The 25,864-nt window shown below is 41.5% G+C and overlaps 1 protein-coding gene across 1 annotated transcript in view; it reads right to left on the reverse strand.

Annotated features, from left to right (window-relative positions):
• The window catches only part of ehd4 (EH-domain containing 4), a 35,212-nt gene that overhangs the window by 6,022 nt on the left and 3,326 nt on the right, over positions 1-25,864 (reverse strand). Inside the window, exons 2-6 of the mRNA XM_034113444.1 lie at positions 20,709-20,885; positions 18,548-18,645; positions 5,796-5,962; positions 5,282-5,415; positions 5,007-5,118 (exon numbers count right to left, since the gene is read on the reverse strand). Coding sequence (XP_033969335.1) covers positions 5,007-5,118; positions 5,282-5,415; positions 5,796-5,962; positions 18,548-18,645; positions 20,709-20,885 — 688 coding nt within the window. The remainder of the gene's footprint in view (positions 1-5,006; positions 5,119-5,281; positions 5,416-5,795; positions 5,963-18,547; positions 18,646-20,708; positions 20,886-25,864) is intronic.

Raw genomic sequence — 25,864 nt, forward strand, 5'->3', positions numbered from 1 at the left:
CATCCAAAAACACACAAAAAAAACATTGATTCCGACACAAGGGAACCGGAAGTGGTAAAATGCTGACTCATATCCGGGTTTTAGGACTCATTCCTGCACCACTCTCTTTAGATAAGTCGTTGCTTTTATCTTTCCAACTTCAGTAACAGAAACGTGACTGTTCCTCGAGATACGGGGCCACACACACACACACACACACACACACACACACACACACACACACACACACACACACACACACACACACACACACACACACACACACACACACACACACACACACACACACACACACACACACACACACACCACACACACACACACACACACACACACACACACACACACACACACACACACACACACACACACACACACACCACACACACACACACACACACACACACCACACACACACACACACACACACACACACACACACACACACACACACCACACACACACACACACACACACACCCACCACCACACACACACAGATCAGACCTTGGCAGAGCTTCGTTTCAACAACAGTAATGTTTATAAAACAGCTTCCTCAATCGCAGCTCAGACAGGAAGTCAACACAGACAGAAGGAGGACAGGTAAAATAACATCTAATCACTTTCTGTCTCGTGAGTTTCACCTAATCTTACATCTTAATGACTTAGTTCCTTAAATATGACTCAAAACATTTAGATTTCATTAAAAAAAGTCTTACATTTAACTTAATGTCTCATACAACTGGATTTAAACGTTCTTAATTAGGCTTAATATCTCATAATGGTCACTTATATAGTCAAACATTATCCTTAGTATCTCATATATTTGAATAAAAAAGTGAAGATTTGGACTAAATATCTCCAATTTGATTTTAAAAGTCAGAATTTATTTTTATATCTCAAACATTTGATGTAAAAAATTGCATTTCGGGACTTAAAATTGCAAATTTGATTTAAAAAGTAAGAATTTGACATTATAAATCATACATTTGATTTGGTAAGAAATCAAAGTTTGAGGTAATATCTGATATATTTGAATTGAAGTGTCGAAACTAGACTTGATATCTCATAAGATATAAGACATAACGTATTGTGTATTTTATATCTCATAGTTTTATAAGCTTATTTTCCTGTCACACAGCAGAACACCTCCTCATCGAAGGAAGGAAGTGAGTAAGGAAAGGAGGTGAGAGGGAGGGGTTGAGGTCAGTGGATTTATGAGCGTTAGTGTCATTCATCAATATTTTATCAGGAAGAAAAATGCGATCTGATTGATGAGCCAGGGAGGGAACGTTTTAAAAGATATTTGTTTGCTCAAAGTAATTTATTACAGCTTAACTTTAACCCCCACATGCACTGTGGGAGCGTCCCAATAATATGACACCAGTGTGGAGGGATTACTGAACGGACTACCAGGGGCCCAAAGTGTGAGGGGCCTTCCTCCTCTTCCCCTACAACATGTTACACGAGGAAGAAATTCAAAATTGCCACAAGGAAGCATAAAAAACAGGGCTTAAAGGGTTAAAAAAAGACAACAACCGGATACTAAAAGGGTCTCAAAACGACCACAAGGAAACAAAACTGTTAAGGCCCTGACACACCAAACTGACACCAAACTGACACCAAACTGACACCAAGCTGACACCAAGCTGACACCAAACTGACACCAAACTGACACCAAACTGACACCAAACTGACACCAAGCTGACACCAAACTGACACCAAACTGACACCAAACTGACACCAAGCTGACACCAAACTGACACCAAACTGACACCAAGCTGACACCAAACTGACACCAAGCTGACACCAAACTGACACCAAACTGACACCAAACTGACACCAAACTGACACCAAACTGACTCCAAACTGACACCAAACTGACACCAAACTGACACACCAAACTGACACACCAAACTGACACAACCAAACTGACACCAAACTGACACCCAAACTGACACCAACTGACACCAACCCAAACTGACACCAAAGAACACGTCCCGACGGACTTGACTGTTGTGTCGCCTCACGTCTCTGCGTCTTGGCCATGTGTCGCACTGGAACACACCGCAAAGACTTCAGTCAGCCGACGACCAAGTAGCACGTACGAACTGCGCATGCGTGAGTGGCAATAACTCTCCTTACCAGCAGGCGGCGGTAGTGTGTATTCGTCATTCAAAAGAGGCAACCGGAAGACAGATGTGCGTGATACAACCGAGAGAAGAAGAACAGACTGCGTGATATATACAAACAACAAATAGCGTGCGTTCCATTTTCACTCTCGTTCCATCACAGACTGTTTCACATAACGACTTATAATCGAAAACATGTTTAGTGCGGGTACTGGAAAATGAAAAATAATAGCCGTCTGTGTGCCTTCTTCACTTCCCGTTTCGCTTCTCATGCACTGATTCGCTGAGCTGAACAGCCAATCAGAGTGATTTATTTTGCCGACAGCCTCCGGAAGGTGTCGGCACGGCCCGAAAAGACACGACGGTGCGGGACACACCAATCTGAGTAGGGGCGACAGGACGCTCATCAACGGCCAGACATCTATCGACGGCCGAAAATCGAGCCCGGTGTGTCCGGGGCCTTTAGTAAAAACTAAAAAGCGACTAAAATAGACACAAAACGACCTCAGATAGACTTAAAAATATGATAAAATACGAACAAATTACTACAAAGAGACGCATAACGACGAAAAAAGAAACAAACAATCAGTATGTACAGGGCCGTCCATCCCTACAGGCCGAACATGCAGACGGCGTGGGGCCTCATCTTGCGGACGGTGCCTCAACTAAGCCGAAAATGCGGCGCACCTATGCGCTTATGCGGCGCGGCACGGTTCCACTAGCACCCCCCGTCGTCATCGTCGACGCTCGCGAAACAGAGGGCCTCATCATATAACTTTGCGTGGGGCCTGAGTATGTTTGTCAGAACTATAAACAACCATCACAAAGAAAAACTAAAACAGGTTTTCCTGAAGGTTGAACAACAGAAACATTTACCTCCAAACACTGATGGAGCTCCCTCAGCTTTCACACGCTAACATCTCTAACTCACTGCTGTCTTATTATTCAGAGCTTCCTTTCGACCTCAGAAGAAATAAACTCCAAAGTTCTTGAGTTCAGTTTAAAGCCAGAGGATCAGTTTCTATGAGTCATGTGTCAGAAGTTTAAGATACATTTCTCCTTCTTCTATTTTACATCTCACTTCTGTTTTCCAACTTAGTCTAATTTGCACAGCTTGCTCTTCAAAGTAAAAGTAAGTGAAAACACTTTGTAACACGGACTCAAACACTGAACTGCAGACTTTCAGAAACATGGAGTTTTTCAAATGACTGAATGATGTAGTCAGCGTGTCGTTGTGTCCCTGAGACACTTCACCCCAAATTGCTCCTGTGGGGATTACCCACAGTATTGAGTATGTTAGTCGCTTTGGATAAAAGCGTCTAACAAGTAACATGTCCTGTAATATACTAACAAAGGACTGGCTTATCTAAAGCTAGTTGAGTAGCACTTGAAATGTTTTAGCTCTATGAAACCTGATGTACTTATATGATTCTGTTTTCTTCTAGTTTGTATCTTCTTGGTCGAATGCACTTATTGTAAGTCGCTTTGGATAAAAGCCTCAGCTAAATGCAATGTAATGTAATGTAATGAATAAATGACCACAAAAATGAACTATTATAAATGCATGTGTGATATCTGACGACCTGTTTAAAGGTGGGGTAGGTAAGTTTGAGAAACCGGCTCGAGATACACTTGTTGTTATATTCCATGGAATGCTCTTAACATCCCGATAGCAATGAATATCTGAAGTGCTTTGACAACAAATCCATAAATAAATATCATCAGTGGAAGCCGTGGTACTGTAAAAAGCACGACCAATCATCTGAGCCGGCCCGGCTAAAATAACTGGATGGCCTACCTGCCTGTCAGCCTTCCATCTGTGCACAAACTTATCTCGTGCCCTCATTGGTCATGTGCGCGTTCGTGTGTGTTGGAGGAGGGGCTCTGTGAGGAAGTGGCAGATTTTCTCCGGTTGTGTATTTTCAAATTCTAGCGATCTCGAGCTGGTTTCTCCAAACTTACCTACCCCACCTTTAAGTGTTTTTTGTATCAATTAATCAATTAGCAAAAAGTAAATGAATGAATGCATGTTTCTGAACTTTTGAATGAATGAATAAAACAATGAATGAATGCAGGCTAACCCCTTCACTGTCTGTACTGAATGCTCAGAGATTAAACTGAATCATCTAACTCAGGGGGGTCAAACTCAAGGCCCGGGGGCCAAATCCGGCCCATGACTTCATTTCATGCGGCCTCACAAGAGCTCTGAAAGAATATCATATGTTTATTATACAGTTACATGCTGATTTACAGAAGCACGTTGCCCATAAACTACATGTCCCACAATGCATCTCACATTTGACTTTTTTTCTTCAAAATATGCCTTTTTTCTCAGAATTTGACAGTTTTTCTTCAAAATATGCCTTTTTTCTTAGAATTTCACTTTTTCTCAAAATGTTACTTTTTTCCCCCCAAATTTCCCTTTGTTTGATTTTGACTTTTTTCTCCAGAATTTGGCTTTTCTTTTAAAATCATTTTGTGACATTCTCACCGAAGAGACTTGCAATTATTTGCCGTAGACTTCTGCTTTCAGACGTAGTTAATTATGAAGTTATTACCCTATCTGATAATAATCCAATGCAGAGGCAATCATGTAATATAATACATACGTTTATATATATTAAATATTTATATAGTCTTAAAGTTACAACCGGCCCTTTGAGTGCAACCATAATTCCAATGTGGCCCGCGATGAAATTGAGTTGGACACCCCTGATCTAACTTCTTCTGAAACCAGAGTGTTCAAATTTCCGGCCCTCGTTCTGTTTTTGAAACACAACCAAACATTCCAGGACGAATGGGAGTTATTAGTGTTTCAACTAAAAAGGTCTCTGGGTGTTAAACTCCAAACACAACACGTGACTTCCTGCCTCACCTTGGCCAGCCGCGCCCTCTTGATGAGGTCGTTCAGTTTACGCAGCGCCGCGTTCCTCGGGAGACTCTGGATGTCCTTAAAGAGATCCTGAGACTCCGCCTCAAACAGACGCCTGGGGAGTGAACGAGTGAATTAGTTAACGAGGAGAAACATAAGTGAAAGAATAAAAAAAATACATCTGTTCTCTGTGTGAATGAATAACATGAATGAATGAAGGAATGGATCATTTTCTGAATCAATTAATGAATATATGGATGAATGAGTGAATATCTGACCTGTTCTCAGTGTTCTGCAGAGGTTTGGCCCAGAAGGATCCCAGATAGACTCTCACCACCTCCGGAGTATTGATCACTTTCCCCAGCGACCACATGAGGGCGCCGTAAACCCTCATGAGCTGCTGCGTGTCCACCTGGCAGGTGAGGGAGAGGAGGTTAATCTGTAACTCAATGGCTTCATGTGAAGGGATGAAAGTGTTTAATCATTGGGTGTTAACGATTTATTTATTTAGCTTGTTATTTTATCTTTTCTTGATTACCGTTTACCTCTTTCATGAATTTGTTTGTTTATTTATTTGTTGTATATGTTGATAATTTAGTTTTTGGGAGAACAAAAACTCCTCCCACTCCTTTTCGGATGTGTAGTTTATTTGTTTATCAATTTGACACTGCTTAAGTTTGTATAGTATAATTCTCATGTTTCATTTCATTATCATAATTTTGTGTATTATTGTTTTACACATTCAAAATCAAATCCAATCAGATGTATTGATCCCTCTCTTCGCCCTCTCACCTGGTCGGCCTTGTTGAGGACGACCCGGATCTTGTCGTCTTGTCCTTTGAAGGCTCGGATGGCTTCGGAGAACTCGTCAGAGATGTCCAGTTTGTGAGCGTCGAACAGCAGGATGATCCGATCCACGCGCTCTCCAAACCACCGCAAGACCTCCGTGAAGTCATAACCTGCAGACAGGAAGTTCACCCTTTCATTAGCATGGCTGGTGTCAGGTATTCTTGTTTTGAAGACCAAGAGTTGGTCTAAAGAAGACCAGGAAGCTTCTCGAAAAGTTAATTAATGCAATAGTATAGTAAGTTTACAAGGGAACACAGCAGAGGTTCATTATTCAATTCACTGGTCCTTAGTCCACATGAGCAGTTAGCTATCTACAGGTGCATGAATAAAAGAGACCGTTTCTCTATCAAACATCTTATTTATATGTTCCCACTCGTATTAAGTCTTCTTCCATTGGCTGACGTCGACGGGGGCGGGTCTTCTTCTGTAGTCCTGTGATGACGTAGCCATGACTCATCTCTTATGATATTTTATTATACAATTCTTCTGATGTGTGTTGTTCATTAAACACATAATAATAGTAGTAATGCAGCGTTGATGAGTGACAGTTGGAGGCGGTGTGTTTAGTGTGTAACTCCACGCGTCCTTATATTCACATACACAATATACTATTAGCTACATGCTACTGTGAGGCTAAAAACAATAACAACCTGAAACCTGAACTCCAAGGTGTCGCCCACATCCGGTCCGTGGGACAACACTGCTACAGTAAATGATGTCCCTTAAAGGGGACCTATCATGCAAAATGCACTTTTGTACGTCTTGTATACATGAATATGTGTCCCCGGTGTTCCAGGGAACTCACCAAGTGTCAGAAAACACAACCCTCTCTATTTTCCTCCATACCCAAATCTCTAAAAAAAAGGGGCTGCAGCGGATCTGATAAAAACTGATCCAGATTTGAACACTGTCCTGACGTCAGGACGGTGGCACTACGGCTATTGGGCCAACTCCACCAATCAGGAGGAGACAGCCACGGCCATTGCCGTTCGAAAGCGCTGGAGACGCTGTAGTACATATGCCAGGCCTGTAGATGGTGCTGTTCTCACAGAATCAGCCCTTGCAAAAACAGAGCTAACATTTTTCAAATTGAGCAAAATGAGGCATGGCTAAAATGCATGATCTGTTTGGTATTTTGAAAAAAAAAAAAGTATAAATATTCCTTATATAGGTATGGTCCTACACTATATTATTATAATATAGCATGATAGGTCCACTTTAAAGTTCCGGCACAATATATTGATTATTTCTCACACTGGATGAACATTACTGCCGATTTTTTTCCATATTTTATTTCATTCTATTTCTGTGCTGCTATATTTTACTATTATTTTTTTAATGTTAATATAGTTTTTTTTTACTTTTATGTACGCACCACGACACCAAGTCAAATTCCTCGTACGTGTCAACCTACCTGGTGATAAACCCGTTTCTGATTCTGATGCTGAACACTCGAGGTGAAGGAAAATTAAGATATATAAAGAAATGATACGTATGTGATGGAAAATGTAGATTTTTAAACCAATTTTAAAACAACTGATAATCGTTCTTGAGAGAATCATATAGTTACTGATTATCCGTTTGTTGCTTTGGTCTTTGGATGTAAGGCATACGATAAGGCATGTGTCTTCATTTCTGCATGAAAAAAGACTGATTAACCCATGAAGGGTTCCTCGATACTCAAGTATAAGTTCATGGCAATCATTTATTATTCAATCTTTACAGCTCTTATCTTTACACATAACATGCACTCACTAAAAAGGTGAAACTACTGCGAATGTACAAGTTTTCTTCAGCTTTCACACGCCCTCCAACTCTGAACAAAACCATCTGATTTCTGAGTCCCTTCACCCGGGTGCCTGTAATGAATTGGTGAATGTCCATTCTCTTAAACTACTGGAGGCGTTTTGTGAAGCTTTCCAATATCCAGAGAGGGAAATACAAACATGCAACTGAACGCCAGACAACAGAGAGCACTGAGGGCATTACAGCTGCCATACTGTGCCTTTAAATATGTGTGTGTGTGTGTGTGTGTGTGTGTGTGTGTGTGTATGTATTTTATACGGCTGTCGCTAGGCAGAAAAACACATCTGCTGACCCATATGTCAATGTATCTTGTAAGAAATTAGATTTGGAGGACAAAGGAGTTGAGGAGGAACCCATGCACTTCTAACGAAACAAACATGGAGGTCAACACCTCGACACAGCAGGTGGTCAAATCAAACGTCTTCACTGAGAAGCAGCTGCAGAAAACACATCTACTTCAACATGTCCTCTCAGTAGCTGTGATCTCCCTGAACCCTCAGCATGGTGAAGCTCCATCTGTCAGTGATGCTGCTGACGTCAGCCTGTGTGTGTGTGTGTGTGTGTGTGTGTGCGCGTGTGCGTGTGCGTGTGCGCGTGCGTGTGTGTGTGTGCAAAGTGAAATGTGGCAGCAGTCTGGGTGTGGTTCCTCTAAAACTGGGTGACACTCGGCTCTGAGACAAAAGCTTTAAAACTTTAAGTGGAAACATGTCTTTGTCCTGCCGTGCTGTGTCTCTCTTCACTGGATCAAATCCATGTCTGCTGTTTTAAACTGGAAAACTTTATTTTGCAAGTTGTGGACGTAAACGTTAGAGGAGGAAAACTAAAAGCAGACTTTCTGTGATTCCCACTGAGCTGCTAATCCAGTTATTCTCCTGCTGTTATATAACTGAGTTCACGGTGACGTGTGGTTACACTCAGGAGGACATGACTGAAGATGTTTTTGAAACCAACAGAAAATGTAATATTAAGTTAAAAGTAAAGTCAGTAGTGTGTGTGTGTGCGTGTGTGTGTGTGTGTGTGTGTGTGTGTGTGTGCGCGTGTGTGTGTGTGCGTGCGTGTGTATGTGTGTGTGTGTGTGTATGTGTATGTGTGTGTGTGTGACATGGTATATTTAGCTTAAAGAGGCCCGATGGTGCTTTTTAGGGTATTCCCTTTTTCTGTCATCATTGTTTGACGACTGGAAATAAAGCCCTGGTTCTCACTGAGCAAAGCTAGCTTCTTTTAAAGCTTAAAAGCGCTTCCCTACCTTACCGACAAAGCGTCTTATAATTTACCTGAAACACTCAAATGCACAATTCAATTTATACAAGAACAGTACTTAAGTTTGTTATGAATTATTATTTACGTAATTGTAGAAAGTGTTTTGTTTTTGTTGAATTGTTTTATTTGATTGTATTTTTAATACCATATGTTCTAGGAATGTAATGAATATAAGCGCAGGATAGAAAAACATACAATTAAACTTCTTTCAGACATGCTAATGCTAATGAGCATGGAGATGCTAATAAAGACAAAGACACCACCAGAGGGTAAAGAGGAAATATCTAAAAACAAGAACTCCGTGTGTGTGTGTGTGTGTGTGTGTGTGTGTGTGTGTGTGTCACCGACAGGAGCGAGGTTCACTTCCTGACAGGATATCTCTAAAACGACACACTGGATTCTGCCTCGGCTGAATTTTCCTCTGACGCACATGTGTGTACACACACACACACACACACACTTAAACACACACACCTTCAGTACACACATCATCTACACTTTTACACAATTAAATCAAATAAAGTTTAATTTGTTTGAATGCACCGTCCTTTACTGAGCATTTTCAATCAATCAAGTGTGTGTGTGTGTGTGTGTGTGTGTCCTACATCAGATTTCAACCGCAACATTTTACATGGAAGCGCTGCTGTCCACATTTACAACATCACTGCAGGGCGACACACCTCTGAGTGTGTACACACACACACACACACACACACACACACACACACACACACACACACACACACACACACACACACACACACACACACACACACACACACACACACACACACACACACACTCACACACACACACACACACACACACACACCACACACACACACACACACACACACACACACACACACACACACACACACACACACACACACACACACACACACAACACACACACACACACACACACACACACACACACACACACACAGCACACACACACACACACACACACACACACACACACCACACACACACACACACACACACACACACCTTTTGCTGAGGTCATCATGACATCAAGGTCGCAAGATGATCACAGGGCAGCCCACTCTGTGTGTGTGTGTGTATGTGTGTCTGTGTGTGTGTGTGTGAGCTCGTTCACAGACGACATATTCTGCTAATTGTCAGGTTCATATTTGTACTTTGTGCCTCTACTTGGACAGAAGAGGGAGAGAACACAGAGATTTTAGCCTTAGCCGACCATTAACATGCACTAAAACCTATAAAACACACTACAGGAGAGGGAACACCCCAACAAGCTGACAGGGCCTCTTTAAAGTGTTGAGTAATGTTTTTGTGGAGTAATTGTTTGTTGTGTGTACATTGTTTAAAGTAGATTATATTTGCTATGAAATCTAAACAGAAAAGAAGGATGTGGTGACGACATCTGGAAACTAAAGGAGGCGCTCCTGTCTGTGTAAATACAGAGACAGATTACAGAGATGTGTAAAGACTTCTTCATCGTAATCATTACGTGCTGTGGAGAATCAGCTGCATTCAAAAAAGTAGACAGATAACGTCTATCTTTCACTACACATGTGTGCCGTTTATCAGGAACAGATCATTGCTAGTGTTTCACCGCAGACAATGGTGAATAATGTCCTCAGAGTCCACTACACCTTCATGAATACATGATGTGTGAAGGTGTCAGCAGCGGGGGAGGAACCGTTTCTCCCTCAGTGTCAGGTTACAGACGCAGGGTCAGGTGCTGTCAGAGCCGACGTGATGCTGTGTGTGTATGAGTGAGTGAGTGAGTGAGTGAGTGAGTGAGTGTGTGTGTGTGTGTGTCTATCTGTGTGTGTCTGAGTCTGTGTGTGTGTGTGTGTGTGTGTGTGTGTGTGTGTGTGTCTGTATCTCTGTGTGTGTGTGTGTGTCTGTGTGTGTCTGTGTGTGTGTGTGTGTGTGTGTGTGTGTGTGTGTGTGTGTGTGAAATACATCAGCCGGGAAACTTCCTGCACCTCTGAGTCTCGTTGCATCCCAACGCAAATATAAAGCCCTCCTGCTCGTTGAGTTACAAGACAGTTGATTACTTCACTTCTTCCACTTCCTGTTCGAAGGGAAACACCTTCAGTCTAACAATACTACTTCCTCCTCAGAGCTGCAGCTTACTGTATTTATGTCTTGGAAAGAATGTGTTCAGAGCAGAGGAAACAGGAGAGATAAGGGACGTTGGTGAGGTGTTACAGCTTTACTCATTGCACAGCATGCAAGCTGTGTTATACTGCTATATCAGTATGTAGTGTCTCTACTTTAAAGAGTCCTCTCCTGCTGATGTTCAGGTGTATATCAGTATGTAGTGTCTCTACTTTAAAGAGTCCTCTCCTGCTGATGTTCAGCTGTATATCAGTATGTAGTGTCTCTACTTTAAAGAGTCCTCTCCTGCTGATGTTCAGGTGTATATCAGTATGTAGTGTCTCTACTTTAAAGAGTCCTCTCCTGCTGATGTTCAGGTGTATATCAGTATGTAGTGTCTCTACTTTAAAGAGTCCTCTCCTGCTGATGTTCAGGTGTATATCAGTATGTAGTGTCTCTACTTTAAAGAGTCCTCTCCTGCTGAGGTTCAGGTGTATATCAGTATGTAGTGTCTCTACTTTAAAGAGTCCTCTCCTGCTGATGTTCAGGTGTATATCAGTATGTAGTGTCTCTACTTTAAAGAGTCCTCTCCTGCTGATGTTCAGGTGTATATCAGTATGTAGTGTCTCTACTTTAAAGAGTCCTCTCCTGCTGATGTTCAGGTGTATATCAGTATGTAGTGTCTCTACTTTAAAGAGTCCTCTCCTGCTGATGCTCAGGTGTATATCAGTATGTAGTGTCTCTACTTTAAAGAGTCCTCTCCTGCTGATGTTCAGGTGTATATCAGTATGTAGTGTCTCTACTTTAAAGAGTCCTCTCCTGCTGATGTTCAGGTGTATATCAGTATGTAGTGTCTCTACTTTAAAGAGTCCTCTCCTGCTGATGCTCAGGTGTATATCAGTATGTAGTGTCTCTACTTTAAAGAGTCCTCTCCTGCTGATGTTCAGGTGTATATCAGTATGTAGTGTCTCTACTTTAAAGAGTCCTCTCCTGCTGATGCTCGGTGTATATCAGTATGTAGTGTCTCTACTTTAAAGAGTCCCTCTCCTGCTGATGTTCAGGGTGTATATCAGTATTAGTGTCTCTACTTTAAGAGTCCTCTCCTGCTGATGTTCAGGTGTATATCAGTATGTAGTGTCTCTACTTTAAAGAGTCCTCAAACCCCTCTTTAGTCCTCACAGTATCCCTGATGTCATTGAGTTCATTTGGTCAGAACTGATGCAAACCAGTGAAAACAGAGGGAGAAATAATAGAGAGGAAGAAGGGAGGACATGTTGTCTGAAAGAGGGAGGAGGAGCTGTCAGATCTAAGAGTTAAGTAAGTAAGGCTCAGACCCAACAGTGACTCAAGGAAATACAGAGAGTACAATTAATAGAAATGAACATAAATGTGAAGTGACGAAAAAGGACTTCTAATAAAGATAAATAAGGAGGAGAAATTGAGAAAAGGGGATATTAAGAAATAGAAAGACAAGACAAGAAAAGACCCCAAAAAATAACCAACAAAAGAGAAAAGTGCACATTTAACGACCATGCTTGTTTAAATGTGATGTGAACAGCGTTGACACTTCAGACTCCACCCTCTGACGGTGGCACGGTCTGAAGAGCAGCAGCTCCACCCTGAACTACATCTGCACACAGCATGACACTCTGATGTTAAACCCCAAAGAACTGAGACTCGACTGCAAACCTGGATCCTCAACTCCAGAGTTTCACAAAGGAATAACGTTCAGGGCTGCAGGATGAAGTACTCGTGATTATTTTGACTGATGTTGCATTTGAGATATGATTCATGATATTGGAGGGAAGGATCATTTTGTAAGATAATCTGACACATGTTTAGCCTTTTAAAGGGGACCTATCATGCAAAATGCACTTTTTGATGGCTTTTATACATAAAGATGTGACCCCGGTGTGTCAGGGAACTCACGCAGCGTTCCCTGACATTTTAAGTTTGAGGAATCATTTGGTCAGTTTTCTGGAGTAAGAGTCAGTCGGTGGGTTTCTATAATTTTCTAGCTCAACAGATTTGAGGTGAAGTGACCGAGCAGAGAGAGAGTTGAGGACTTTCTGATGAACCCATGAACTTCTACATGTCTGAGTGCAGCTAGATAAACAGACATGATACTTTGGGGAGAGTTTTGATATCTGAATCTTGGGTTGAAGAGAATGGAGCGTATTGTTTCTTTTAATGATTTTAAAGCCCCTTTGGGATCATTTCTGATTTGTGATATCTCGATCTATTTATGATCAGTGAGCCATCATGACCAAACACAGCACGAGAGTTGCTTCAATACATCCAAACTCATAACGTTTTATACAGAAAAACACATCTGCTGACCCATATGTCAATTTATCTTGTAAGAAATTAGATTTGAAGGACAAAGGAGTTGAGGAGGAACCCATGCACTTCTAACGAAACAAACATGGAGGTCAACACCTCGACACAGCAGGTGGTCAAATCAAACGTCTTCACTGAGAAGCAGCTGCAGAAAACACATCTACTTCAACATGTCCTCTCAGTAGCTGTGATCTCCCTGAACCCTCAGCATGGTGAAGCTCCATCTGTCAGTGATGCTGCTGACGTCAGCCTGTGTGTGTGTGTGTGTGTGTGTGTGTGTGTGTGTGTGTGTGTGTGTGTGTGTGTGTGTGTGTGTGTGTGTGTGTGTGTGTGTGTGTGTGTGTGTGTGTGTGTGTGTGTGTGTGTGTGTGTGTAATGTCTTCAGGAGGAATTTAGCCTCAGCTGAGCAGCTTTTCTAAATGTTTCCAGATGGAGGGAACGCCCCACCGATGTTTCCTGTGGCGCTCCGTCCCCTCCCTCTAATCCTCCGCCCGTCCAGCTGAGGCCTTTAACTGATGCTGTCATCAGCTGACTCACTGCAGGAGCAGCGGGGTGCAGCAGGAGAACATATACACCGTGTTTATATAGGAGAAACATAACCTAATCTTACTGTGCCGGCTGTAGGGAGTAAAACTCTAACACAGAGAAGACCTGTCTATGCTGCCCCAGAACGCCTCGTTGGACATTTCTCTTTCTCCATTGTTTGCTTCCTGGGTTCAGTGACGTGTGAACACCCAGATCAACAACAAATGACCGGATTGGCCCAAATGGACCAATCCTTGGAGCACCTCACACACCAGGGTCCCTTGGCTAACTAACAGGGAGTCCCATTGACTTGCATAGAGCTCCCTGGTTGGTAATAGACGAGTTGGGATGGTGGAGAAATGCTCTCTGCAGACCCATTCTCACAGCGTTAGAAACCTCTTACTCAATATCAAGCCACACTTATTGTTTTCACTTCGGCTGTGAGTGTTTGTGTGCTCAGGATGAGTTTAGCTTGTTCTCGCTGTATCGCCGACAGGGAAGCCTGTCCGCTCCTCGCAGCAGCGAGTCTCGTAACGTCCCGACCAATCAGAGCACACTGGGCTCACAGGGAGGGGGGGGGGGCAGGAGCTCCAACAAGGCGTGTAGGACAGAGAGTGAATACACATACTATACAGAGATGCTGTTTGAGAAACCAATGTGAGTTTGGAACATTGAACAATATACATCTATTCTAGTAGACCTCAACAATGGAACTATGATCAGTAGAAATGGCCGTGACATGGGACCTTTAAATACGGCCGCTCTGAGGCTAAACTTTGCTCATTGTTGTGACGCGTGTAAATAATGAAGTCTGTACTGAACTCGACGTTTTAAGGATATTTAATATTGTAAATCAAAACAGTAAACAGAATCATACGGTCAACAAAAGATATCAGCGCTAAGCTCACCCCCGTTGTCATGCTACCAAACCTCCACACACACCAGGTGCCCTAAATCCCATGAACCACACCATGTGACCAGAAACAACCCATTGTGTGAGAGGTGTTAACACATAATGAGGATAATGTAAAAGCAGGCTCCTCCACGGGCTGCTGCCTCTAAACCCCTGCATGATTCTCTGGGTTCATCCAGCCACTAAATGGACCTGACAAAGCTAAAGGAGTGAAGGATAGTTTGTTAACATTCAACAGAACTTGTTTTTGAGTTCTAGTTTCTATATTATTTATCATAGATTTTAAGTTTTTCGGACTGGAAAACAAATTCTAAATCCAACAGTATCATCCCTTGTCATGCAACACGGGGTAAAACTATTCTGAATGTAACTCCAAACACACTTGCTTTCTGAATTATGAGGTTTTTATATCTGGTAAAATAACTATTATTGAAGAAGATGTAAATAAACCTATTAATACATGTTAAAGCCAAGTTTAAAGAGGCCCTATTCTGCTTTTGGGGGTTTTCCCTCTCCTGTAGTGTTATAAAAGTTGTTGTGCATGTAAATGGTCTGCAAAGGCTAAAAACCCAGTGCTCCAACCATAGGCAAAGGGGCGGGACATCTCTAAGAGGTTGACCAATCACAACAGAGCCGGCCAGCTAACCAATCAGAGCAGACTGAGCTCTGGTTTCAGACAGAGGGTGAAAAGAGGTGCTGCAGCACAGAGAAAAATAAAGAGTTTTTTGAACATTAAAGCATGGAGACATGTAGAGACACTACATACTGATATACACCTGAACATCAGCAGGAGAGGACTCTTTAAAGTAGAGACACTACATACTGATATACACCTGAACATCAGCAGGAGAGGACTCTTTAAAGTAGAGACTACATACTGATATACACCTGAACATCAGCAGGAGAGGACTCTTTAAAGTAGAGACTACATACTGATATACACCTGAACATCAGCATGAGGGGACTCTTTAAAGTAGAGACACTACATACTGATATACACCTGAACATCAGCAGGAGAGGACTCTTTAAAGTAGAGACACTACATACTGATATACACCTGAACATCAGCAGGAGAGGACTCTTTAAAGTAGAGACTACATACTGATATACACCTGAACATCAGCATGAGGGGACTCTTTAAAGTAGAGACACTACATACTGATATACACCTGAACATCAGCAGGAGAGGACTCTTTAAAGTAGAGACACTACATACCGATATACACCTGAACATCAGCAGGAGAGGACTCTTTAAAGTAGAGACACTACATACTGATATACACCTGAACATCAGCAGGAGAGGACTCTTTAAAGTAGAGACACTACATACTGATATACACCTGAACATCAGCAGGAGAGGACTCTTTAAAGTAGAGACACTACATACTGATATACACCTGCACATCAGCAGGAGAGGACTCTTTAAAGTAGAGACACTACATACTGATATACACCTGAACATCAGCAGGAGAGGACTCTTTAAAGTAGAGACTCTACATACTGATATACACCTGAACACCAGCAGGAGAGGACTCTTTAAAGTAGAGACACTACATACTGATATACACCTGAACATCAGCAGGAGAGGACTCTTTAAAGTAGAGACTCTACATACTGATATACACCTGAACACCAGCAGGAGAGGACTCTTTAAAGTAGAGACTCTACATACTGATATACACCTGAACATCAGCAGGAGAGGACTCTTTAAAGTAGAGACACTACATACTGATATACACCTGAACATCAGCAGGAGAGGACTCTTTAAAGAAGAGACACTACATACTGATATACACCTGAACATCAGCAGGAGAGGACTCTTTAAAGTAGAGACACTACATACTGATATACAACTGAACATCAGCAGGAGAGGACTCTTTAAAGAAGAGACACTACATACTGATATACACCTGAACATCAGCAGGAGAGGACTCTTTAAAGTAGAGACACTACATACTGATATACACTGAACATCAGCAGGAGAGGACTCTTTAAAGTAGAGACACTACATACTGATATACACCTGAACATCAGCAGGAGAGGACTCTTTTAAGTAGAGACACTACATACTGATATACACCTGAACATCAGCAGGAGAGGACTCTTACAGTAGAAGACTCTACATACTGATATACACCTGAACATCAGCAGGAGAGGACTCTTTAAAGTAGAGACACTACATACTGATATACACCTGAACATCAGCAGGAGAGGACTCTTAAAGTAGAGACACTACATACTGATATACACCTGAACATCAGCAGGAGAGGACTCTTTAAAGTAGAGACTCTACATACTGATATACACCTGAACATCAGCAGGAGAGGACTCTTTAAAGTAGAGACACTACATACTGATATACACCTGACCATCAGCAGGAGAGGACTCTTTAAAGTAGAGACACTAACATACTGATATACACCTGAACATCAGCAGGAGAGGACTCTTTAAAGTAGAGACACTCACATACTGATATACACCTGGACATCAGGAGGAGAGGACTCTTAAAGTAGAGACTCTACATACTGATATACACCTGAACATCAGCAGGAGAGGACTCTTTAAAGTAGAGACACTACATATGATATACACCTGAACATCAGCAGGAGAGGACTCTTTAAAGTAGAGACACTACATACTGATATACACCTGAACATCAGCAGGAGAGGACTCTTTAAAGTAGAGACACTACATACTGATATACACCTGAACATCAGCAGGAGAGGACTCTTTAAAGTAGAGACACTACATACTGATATACACCTGGACATCAGCAGGAGAGGACTCTTTAAAGTAGAGACACTACATACTGATATACACCTGGACATCAGGAGGAGAGGACTACTACTTCCTCGGTTACCACAGAGCTGTAATTCTCAGGATGAAAACAGCATTTAGAAACAGTGAATGTTGTGGGTCAGTTTCTCTGGTTTCAGATCTGCATTTCTTGAAGCTGTGTGGTTAAAGAGCAGCAGCTGTGATTCATCAGTGGAAACAGGCTGTGAAACGAAATGGGAAGTGAGAGGAAAGAGTGATGAAGAATTTCACAAGTAATGTTTGGTTTCATCGAAAAACCCACTTCATCGAGTCAGGGTTGTCCTGAGGAAAGGTCGTTAAAAATATAAAACGGTATATCCTCTGGAGAGCAGGAACAAGGTCATGACAATTAAGGAAATGTGCTTGATGACTTTTTATTTCTTCAATCAATTGCAGCTACTACCCTGCTATACTTTATGGGATTGTGTGGTCTTTCACTGCTGCCTACTTTACATTTTCTACTGTCATTTTCTACTTTTAAGTACGAGTACATTTGTACCGTGACTGCATATATTGTGTGTCAAACAAATATATAATTATAGTTAATACACCAAGCAGGTTTCTGGACTGGCATACAATATGAGGAAGTGAAAGAATCTCAAGGACGTTTGTGACACACACACAACACACACACACACACACACACACACACACACACACACACACACACACACACACACACACACACACACACCACACACACACACCCACACACACACACAGCACCACAACACACACACACACACACACCACAAACACACACCACCACACACAACACACACACACACACACACACACACACACAACACACACACACACACACACACACACACACACACACACACACACACACACACACACACACACACACACACACACACACACACACACACACCACACACACACACACACACACACACACACACACACACACCATTACCTCTGCTGATGCGTTGTTTCTCTCCAGACAGGATGCCAGGAGTGTCGATGATGCTGATGCTCTGGAGAACCTGATTGGGCATCTGAGAGCAGATAAACCTAAACACACACACACACACACAATGAATATTTATTTATCAATACAGCAATATCATAACTATTTATGAATGAGTCAATCTTTACTTTGAGAATCTCCTAACAACATCAATCAAGAGTAAAAACACATGAATGGAAATCCTCATTAGTTTCCAGCCTTGTTTCTCAAATGGATCTGAAGGGTTGTGAAGTTTGACCCAAGAGATCATCATAAACAATAATCGATATAATCTTCGTTAACGTTATCACTTCCTCTGGAAACACTACCTGAAAACCATAACAAGGTGCACCAACTTTAAAGAAGGGCAGAAGAAGAATGTCCAATTAACCCTGTTTTTACATTTGTTAATTAGTCAAATACATCTTTTCTGTGAGAGATGGAAAAGTCTTCTCATCACACTGTTGCATCTTTTCTGTATCTCTTGCATGAAGTATATATATATATATATTTTTTTTTATATTATAATCTTAGCGTCTGAGTCCATTAGTCGTGACGTCACGTTGTGTTTAGTTTCGTCACGGATCAGCGCTCTCTGATTGATTTATTATTCATGTCTCCGCTCGCTCCATTGTTTCAGGCAGGAAGGATCGGGGTTGTTCTTCAGACGTGAAGCTCAGCGTGTGTTGAGTAATAAACCGAGTGATCACAGTGTGTGTGTGTGTGTGTGTGTGTGTGTGTGTGTGTGTGTGTGTGTGTGTGTGTGTGTGTGTGAACAGCGTGAGTGCATCTGGAGGATTTATTGCCTGGTTGTGGTGCTTCATGAGAAGTTTGGAGGTCATCAAATATTCATGTAATAAACCATTGTTGCAATATAATATATTATATATATTATTATTAACCTGGTGATTTTTGAAAAACATTATTTTTGATTCTTTAAATATAAATAAAATAGAATCGAAGTTATATTAGAACCCCTTACGGTGCATTTACACTTATTAAAAAATACCTTTAAAAAACATATACGATAAATACAAATAAGAATATTCAAAAAGTATTATTAAGTATATTAATGCATGTATTGGCATTTAAAGAACAACAAATAATTTTAAATACATATTTGATGTGACCTTATCTAAACAGAGAGGGAGGTTTTGCATTGAGAAATTAAATGAAAATATTTAAAAGTTTTGAATCGAAAAATAAAAAAATATCTTGATGTACCCACTGTGTGTGTGTGTGTGTGTGTGTGTGTGTGTGTGTGTGTGTGCGTGTGTGTGTGTGAGACCTCTCTGTCACCTCTTCAATATTTTTAAGTTTTAAAGTTAAATTTAGGCCGAAGACCTGAGCAGCGGAACAAACAGAGCGGCCGCCGCCAACACGTGGTGACGCACACACACTTCCCCCTGGAACAATAAGTTATTGTGGTTCCTCCATCTCACCGGGACAAGGTGGGATTCCTAGTTTAGGAATGCTTTAACTGGGAAACACACACACACATTTTTGAGGGTTGACGGTCCACTTCCTGCTGCCACTCTAAGAAATATTTCTGGACAGAGGAAATAGGTTTGGACCGGAGAGTTTTAGCTAAATATAAAACCTCGCTATGAACTTCAAGAGAGTGTGTGTGGTGTGTGTGTGTGTGTGTGTGTATGTGTGTGTGTGTGTGTGTGTACATGTCAGTTAGGAGTGGAGAGGTCATTTCCAGGGTGGTGAATGTTTTTGAGGAAAGCAGTGACAGGAGTGTGAAAGGCTGCCAGAATCTAAAAGTGTGTGTGTGTTGGTGTGTGTGTGGTGTGTGTGTGTGTGTGTGTGTGTGTGTGTGTGTGTGTGTGTGTGTGGAGAGACATCGGTCTAAAAAGAGATTCAGGACGTTTTTTAAAGATCAACAAAGAAGGATGTCAAAAAAACTGTCCGAGACCTAAAGATTACTTGTTTTATGATAATTCTACGGATTTAGTTTAGCATTTTGATTTCCCAGAGAGCATGGGGGTTATCTCCAATTGTTGTTTGGTTTGAGAAACTGTTAAAAAAAAACCAAAAAAGGTATTCAGGGGTTTATTGTCACATTAGCTGAAGAACATCAGAGCGTCTTCACATATTAGAAGTCCTTTCCACCTGCGTTTACCTGTTGAGGAAGGAGTTTCCGAACGCGTTGAGCTTCCTGAAGGGTTTGTTGGGGTCGACCACAAGAGCGTTGCCGGGGACGACGCCCTCGTTCTCACCGTACATCACGGCGATGAAGCCGTCGGTGGTCGGCTCCGGACCGATCCGCATCCCGGGGAAATCCTGCTCCAACAGATACCTGGATGGAGAGAGAGAGAGAGAGAAGAGAGAGAGAGGAGAGAGAGAGGAGAGAGAGAGAGAGAGAGGAGAGAGAGGAGAGAGAGAGAGAGAGAGAGAGAGAGAGAGAGAGAGAGAGAGAGGGTGAGATAGGAGAGGACTCTTTAAAGTAGAGACACTACATACTGATATACACCTGAACATCAGCAGGAGAGGACTCTTTAAAGTAGAGACACTACATACTGATATACACCTGAAACATCAGCAGGAGAGGACTCTTTAAAGTAGAGACACTACATACTGATATACACCTGAACATCAGCAGGAGAGGACTCTTTAAAGTAGAGACACTACATACTGATATACACCTGAACATCAGCAGGAGAGGACTCTTTAAAGTAGAGACACTACATACTGATATACACCTGAAACATCAGCAGGAGAGGACTCTTTAAAGTAGAGACACTACATACTGATATACACCTGAACATCAGCAGGAGAGGACTCTTTAAAGTAGAGACACTACATACTGATATACACCTGAACATCAGCAGGAGAGGACTCTTTAAAGTAGAGACACTACATACTGATATACACCTGAACATCAGCAGGAGAGGACTCTTTAAAGTAGAGACACTACATACTGATATACACCTGAACATCAGCAGGAGAGGACTCTTTAAAGTAGAGACACTACATACTGATATACACCTGAACATCAGCAGGAGAGGACTCTTTAAAGTAGAGACACTACATACTGATATACACCTGAACATCAGCATGAGGGGACTCTTTAAAGTAGAGACACTACATACTGATATACACCTGAACATCAGCAGGAGAGGACTCTTTAAAGTAGAGACACTACATACTGATATACACCTGAACATCAGCAGGAGAGGACTCTTTAAAGTAGAGACACTACATACTGATATACACCTGAACATCAGCAAGAGAGGACTCTTTAAAGTAGAGACACTACATACTGATATACACCTGAACATCAGCAGGAGAGGACTCTTTAAAGTAGAGACACTACATACTGATATACACCTGAACATCAGCAGGAGAGGACTCTTTAAAGTAGAGACACTACATACTGATATACACCTGAACATCAGCAGGAGAGGACTCTTTAAAGTAGAGACACTACATTCTGATATACACCTGAACACCAGCAGGAGAGGACTCTTTAAAGTAGAGACACTACATACTGATATACACCTGAACATCTGCAGGAGAGGACTCTTTAAAGTAGAGACACTACATACTGATATACACCATGAAAAAGCATGGTCAGGTTAATCAGGACGGATGCAGACTTCCTGTTTGGGGGTTCATTAACTCCCACTCCCCACTAGTCGGTTAAAGAAGGCACTTAATGCATGAAACGAGCAAACGTAGTGGAAGCTGGGATTGTTTTGGCATTTGGCTTCAGTCCGTCTCCCCTAACCTTCCACCAGCTCACACTACATTTTCCCACGTATCCTTTCAACTTCACAGGGACCTCGTGCCTCCTCACAGAAAAGTGAGAAAGGAAGGAAGAGACGGAGGAGGGCAGCAGTGTCTCTCACTTCCTGTTGTTGCAGCCATCAAAGAGAGGAACCACCAGAGAGAGAGAGAGATACCATTATTATTATTAACTCTGTGGCACATCATCACCCGACATGTTTTCACTGAGCTGCTGATCCTGGAGGATTTTCACTTCTGTTATCAGTTTGGGGAATGATCACCAGATGCTGCTGGGTATATGACTCACTGAGAAGGGGCTCTATTATGCTTTTTGTGGGTTGTGCCTTTCCTGTGGTGATATATAGGTTTGTGTGCATGTAAATGGTCTGCAAAGACTAAAATCCCTTCTATTCTTCTATTGGCTAGCGCTCCAACACATGGTAGGCCTATGTGCTAAGGGGCGGGACATCTTTAAGAGATTAACCAATCACAGCTTCACTGAGCTGCTGATTCAGGAGGATTTCCACTGCTGTTGTTTGGGAACTATGACTGAACTCTACTATGTTGGATACTCCTTAAGGGGCCACTGTGACGTTACTTCCACGTTATAAAAAGTCACCAGCGTAGAAGTTTTTTTTTTTTTAAATCAGATTAGATGTACTTTATAAATCCTTAATTGGGAAATTGAAAAAGGAAAAACACAGAATAAGTTAGAATACACTGAAAAAAAACAAGTTACTACTAAAATAAAATATGTAAACATAGGATACTAAAATACATACTTTATGCACGTGTCCAAGTTGCAGTTTTTTTTAGCACTAATGCTACTTTAGCAACACCCAAAGGTCATGCATCTCTAGTAGGGCTGTGCAATTAATCGTATTTTAATCTCGATTACGATTTTGGCTTGCAACGATTACGAAAACAATGTAATCGAAATAAAACGATTATTATTTTTATTAAAAAAAAAAAAAAAAATTTAATTTTAAAAATTTTTTTATTGGTTTTTCAGTTGAATTATACTTAAAGTTCAGGGTAATCAACTGTTAAAAACATACTGTTCAAATTTTTTTTTCAATATATGGATGTTTTCAAAGTAAATGGATAATCGTTTTTAATAATCGTGATATCAATTATTGACCAAAATAATCGTGATTATGATTTTTGCCATAATCGCACAGCCCTAATCTCTAGAGTCTCTCTGAGCTCTAGCTCCGAAGGGTCGATTGATATGAAGTGTTCATTTGACTTTTAAAACTTGCTGGGAGGATTCTTTCCATAAGAATGTGTCCAGATGCACGTTCACACCCGAGTTTATCCTAATCCAGATAATCCACACCGTGCTATGGCCTGTTCTTTAGAAACAATAACTCTACTGGTTTCACTTCATCTCGAAGAAGAAGAAGAAGAAGAAGAAGAAATTATGTCGAATCTGCAATTTACTGGCAATTTTACTTCCCATGATTCATTGCATTCTTTTCAGTTCCCATGATTCATAGCATTCCTCAGGGCAGGGTGTGGGGCCGAAGTAGTGGAAGTTGGAACACACACTCAAAACACACACACGAGCTTCAGCAACAATTAGTCTGCAGCTTGTGTCGGACGTAAACTGATTGAAGGTCAGTTCTGCTTGGCTCGTTTGCTGCCAAAACACACGACTGTTTGTACCTGATACGTATGCAAACACACACAACCAAACACACACAACCAAACACACACATTTTTTTCCTTCCAGGAAACCAAAGAATTGACATTGTGTTTCTAAGCCTCGATGCAGAGATATGAGGCTTCTTAGAGATCAATAAGTTCACATTAAACTCTGATAATAGTGTTTTTAGAAATAAAATCTCTAACAATGATGCTGCTATTTTTTCATTTAGCATGTGTTTTTGCTTTGTTAAAAAAGCGGGTTTTTTCTACACAGTTAGAGATAAGATTAGAGTAAGCTTATTCAATCATTACAGTATCATACTAAATGCAGAATTGGATTCTAGTGTTGGCTGCGTAGGATTGTTTCTGACTCGTCTGATCCAAAAACGTCTAATAACTCCAGCGCATTGTAACGTTTAAAAGTCAAAATGCATGAAGAAGATGGATGACTACATTTTTGAATATTTGATGGCATTTATCCTTTATAAAACAACACTTAAACTGCAGTTAAAAAACTGTTTGTTTTATGCTTTCTGCAAATGCGGCTGTATTTAAGGTGAAGGTCAAACGGCACCATTAATAAAATCATTTTGAAGCCCCTCAACTCACCAACTTTTTTCAACAGTTAAAGGTAGGGTAGGTAAGAATGGAGAAAGCAGCTCGAATGTGCTAGAATTTGAAAATACACAACTGAAAGAAATCTGCCCCTTCCTTCAGACTTCCTTACAGAGCCCCTCCTCCAACACACACGAACGTGCACATGACCAATGAGGGCACGAGATAAGTTTGTGCACAGATGGAAGGCTGACAGGCAGGTAGGCCATCCAGTTATTTTAGCCGGGCCGGCTCAGATGATTGGTCGTGCTTTTTACAGCGCCACGGCTTCCACAGATTAAATATTTGTAATGTATTTATTGTCAAAGCACTTCAGATATTCATTGCTATCAGGATGTTAAGAGCATTAGGTCGAGGACACTGATTAAAAGTTTCTAAAGTCTTCTCAGATGTCAAATCTTTAACGTTAGCTTTTTTCTTTTAGCTTGTTTATTTACAGGTTTAAAAGGCATTTTTAATACAGAGTTGCAGATTGAGATTAGGCGGTATTTATAGTGCGGTCAACCAAAAAAAAGCAACTCTCCCATTTGCTGCAATTGCACCTGTTTCTACAGAGCGAGCCACAGCACCAAAACAAATCTTTCCAGAACCCTCAAAACCTAAATACACCAACTTTACGGAAGAGAAAGCTTTGCAATTCTCATTACAGCAGTGTTGCCTTAATCTGCCTCTTTACGGGCCGACGTGACTCAGGGCAGTGAATCTGTGCAGGTCACAGCTCGTCTCTGCTGTCAGAGATTCAGCTGAAAACTCACTGAAACCCGACACCTAAAGACTGACTGACATTGCACTGAATCCTGACGCCATGAACACGCTCACCTGTACTCCTGCAGCCTGTCTTTATGTCATTGGTTAGCAGCAGCTTCAGGTGACAGTGCATGACCACTACCACTTATTTGTATTGATTGCAAAGCACGACATTTGTAAAGATGAGGTTTTTTTATTTGAAGTCTGGCTGGACGTTTTGCATGTGGCACAGTCATGCCAAACTCCACTTAGAAATCTGGCTATTTAAGGCCTGCTTACTATGTGGCAATTTACCTTTACATGTAACCCTAAGCATGAACTAAGGTCTGTGGTTAACACAAGCTAAATGAGAAGACTAAACATCACCACAACAAACATTAGCCTCCTTTAGCTTAGCGGTGGTGACGTGAAGTCATGTGACCGTGCTGTAGTTCCTTTATAGCCCAACTTTATCCCCCTTTAGCTTAGCGGTGGTGACGTGAAGTCATGTGACCGTGCTGTAGTTCCTTTATAGCCCAACATTAGCCACCTTTAGCT

Source organism: Trematomus bernacchii, unplaced genomic scaffold (assembly GCF_902827165.1).
Source record: "Trematomus bernacchii unplaced genomic scaffold, fTreBer1.1, whole genome shotgun sequence".
Classification (NCBI taxonomy): Eukaryota; Metazoa; Chordata; class Actinopteri; order Perciformes; family Nototheniidae; genus Trematomus; species Trematomus bernacchii.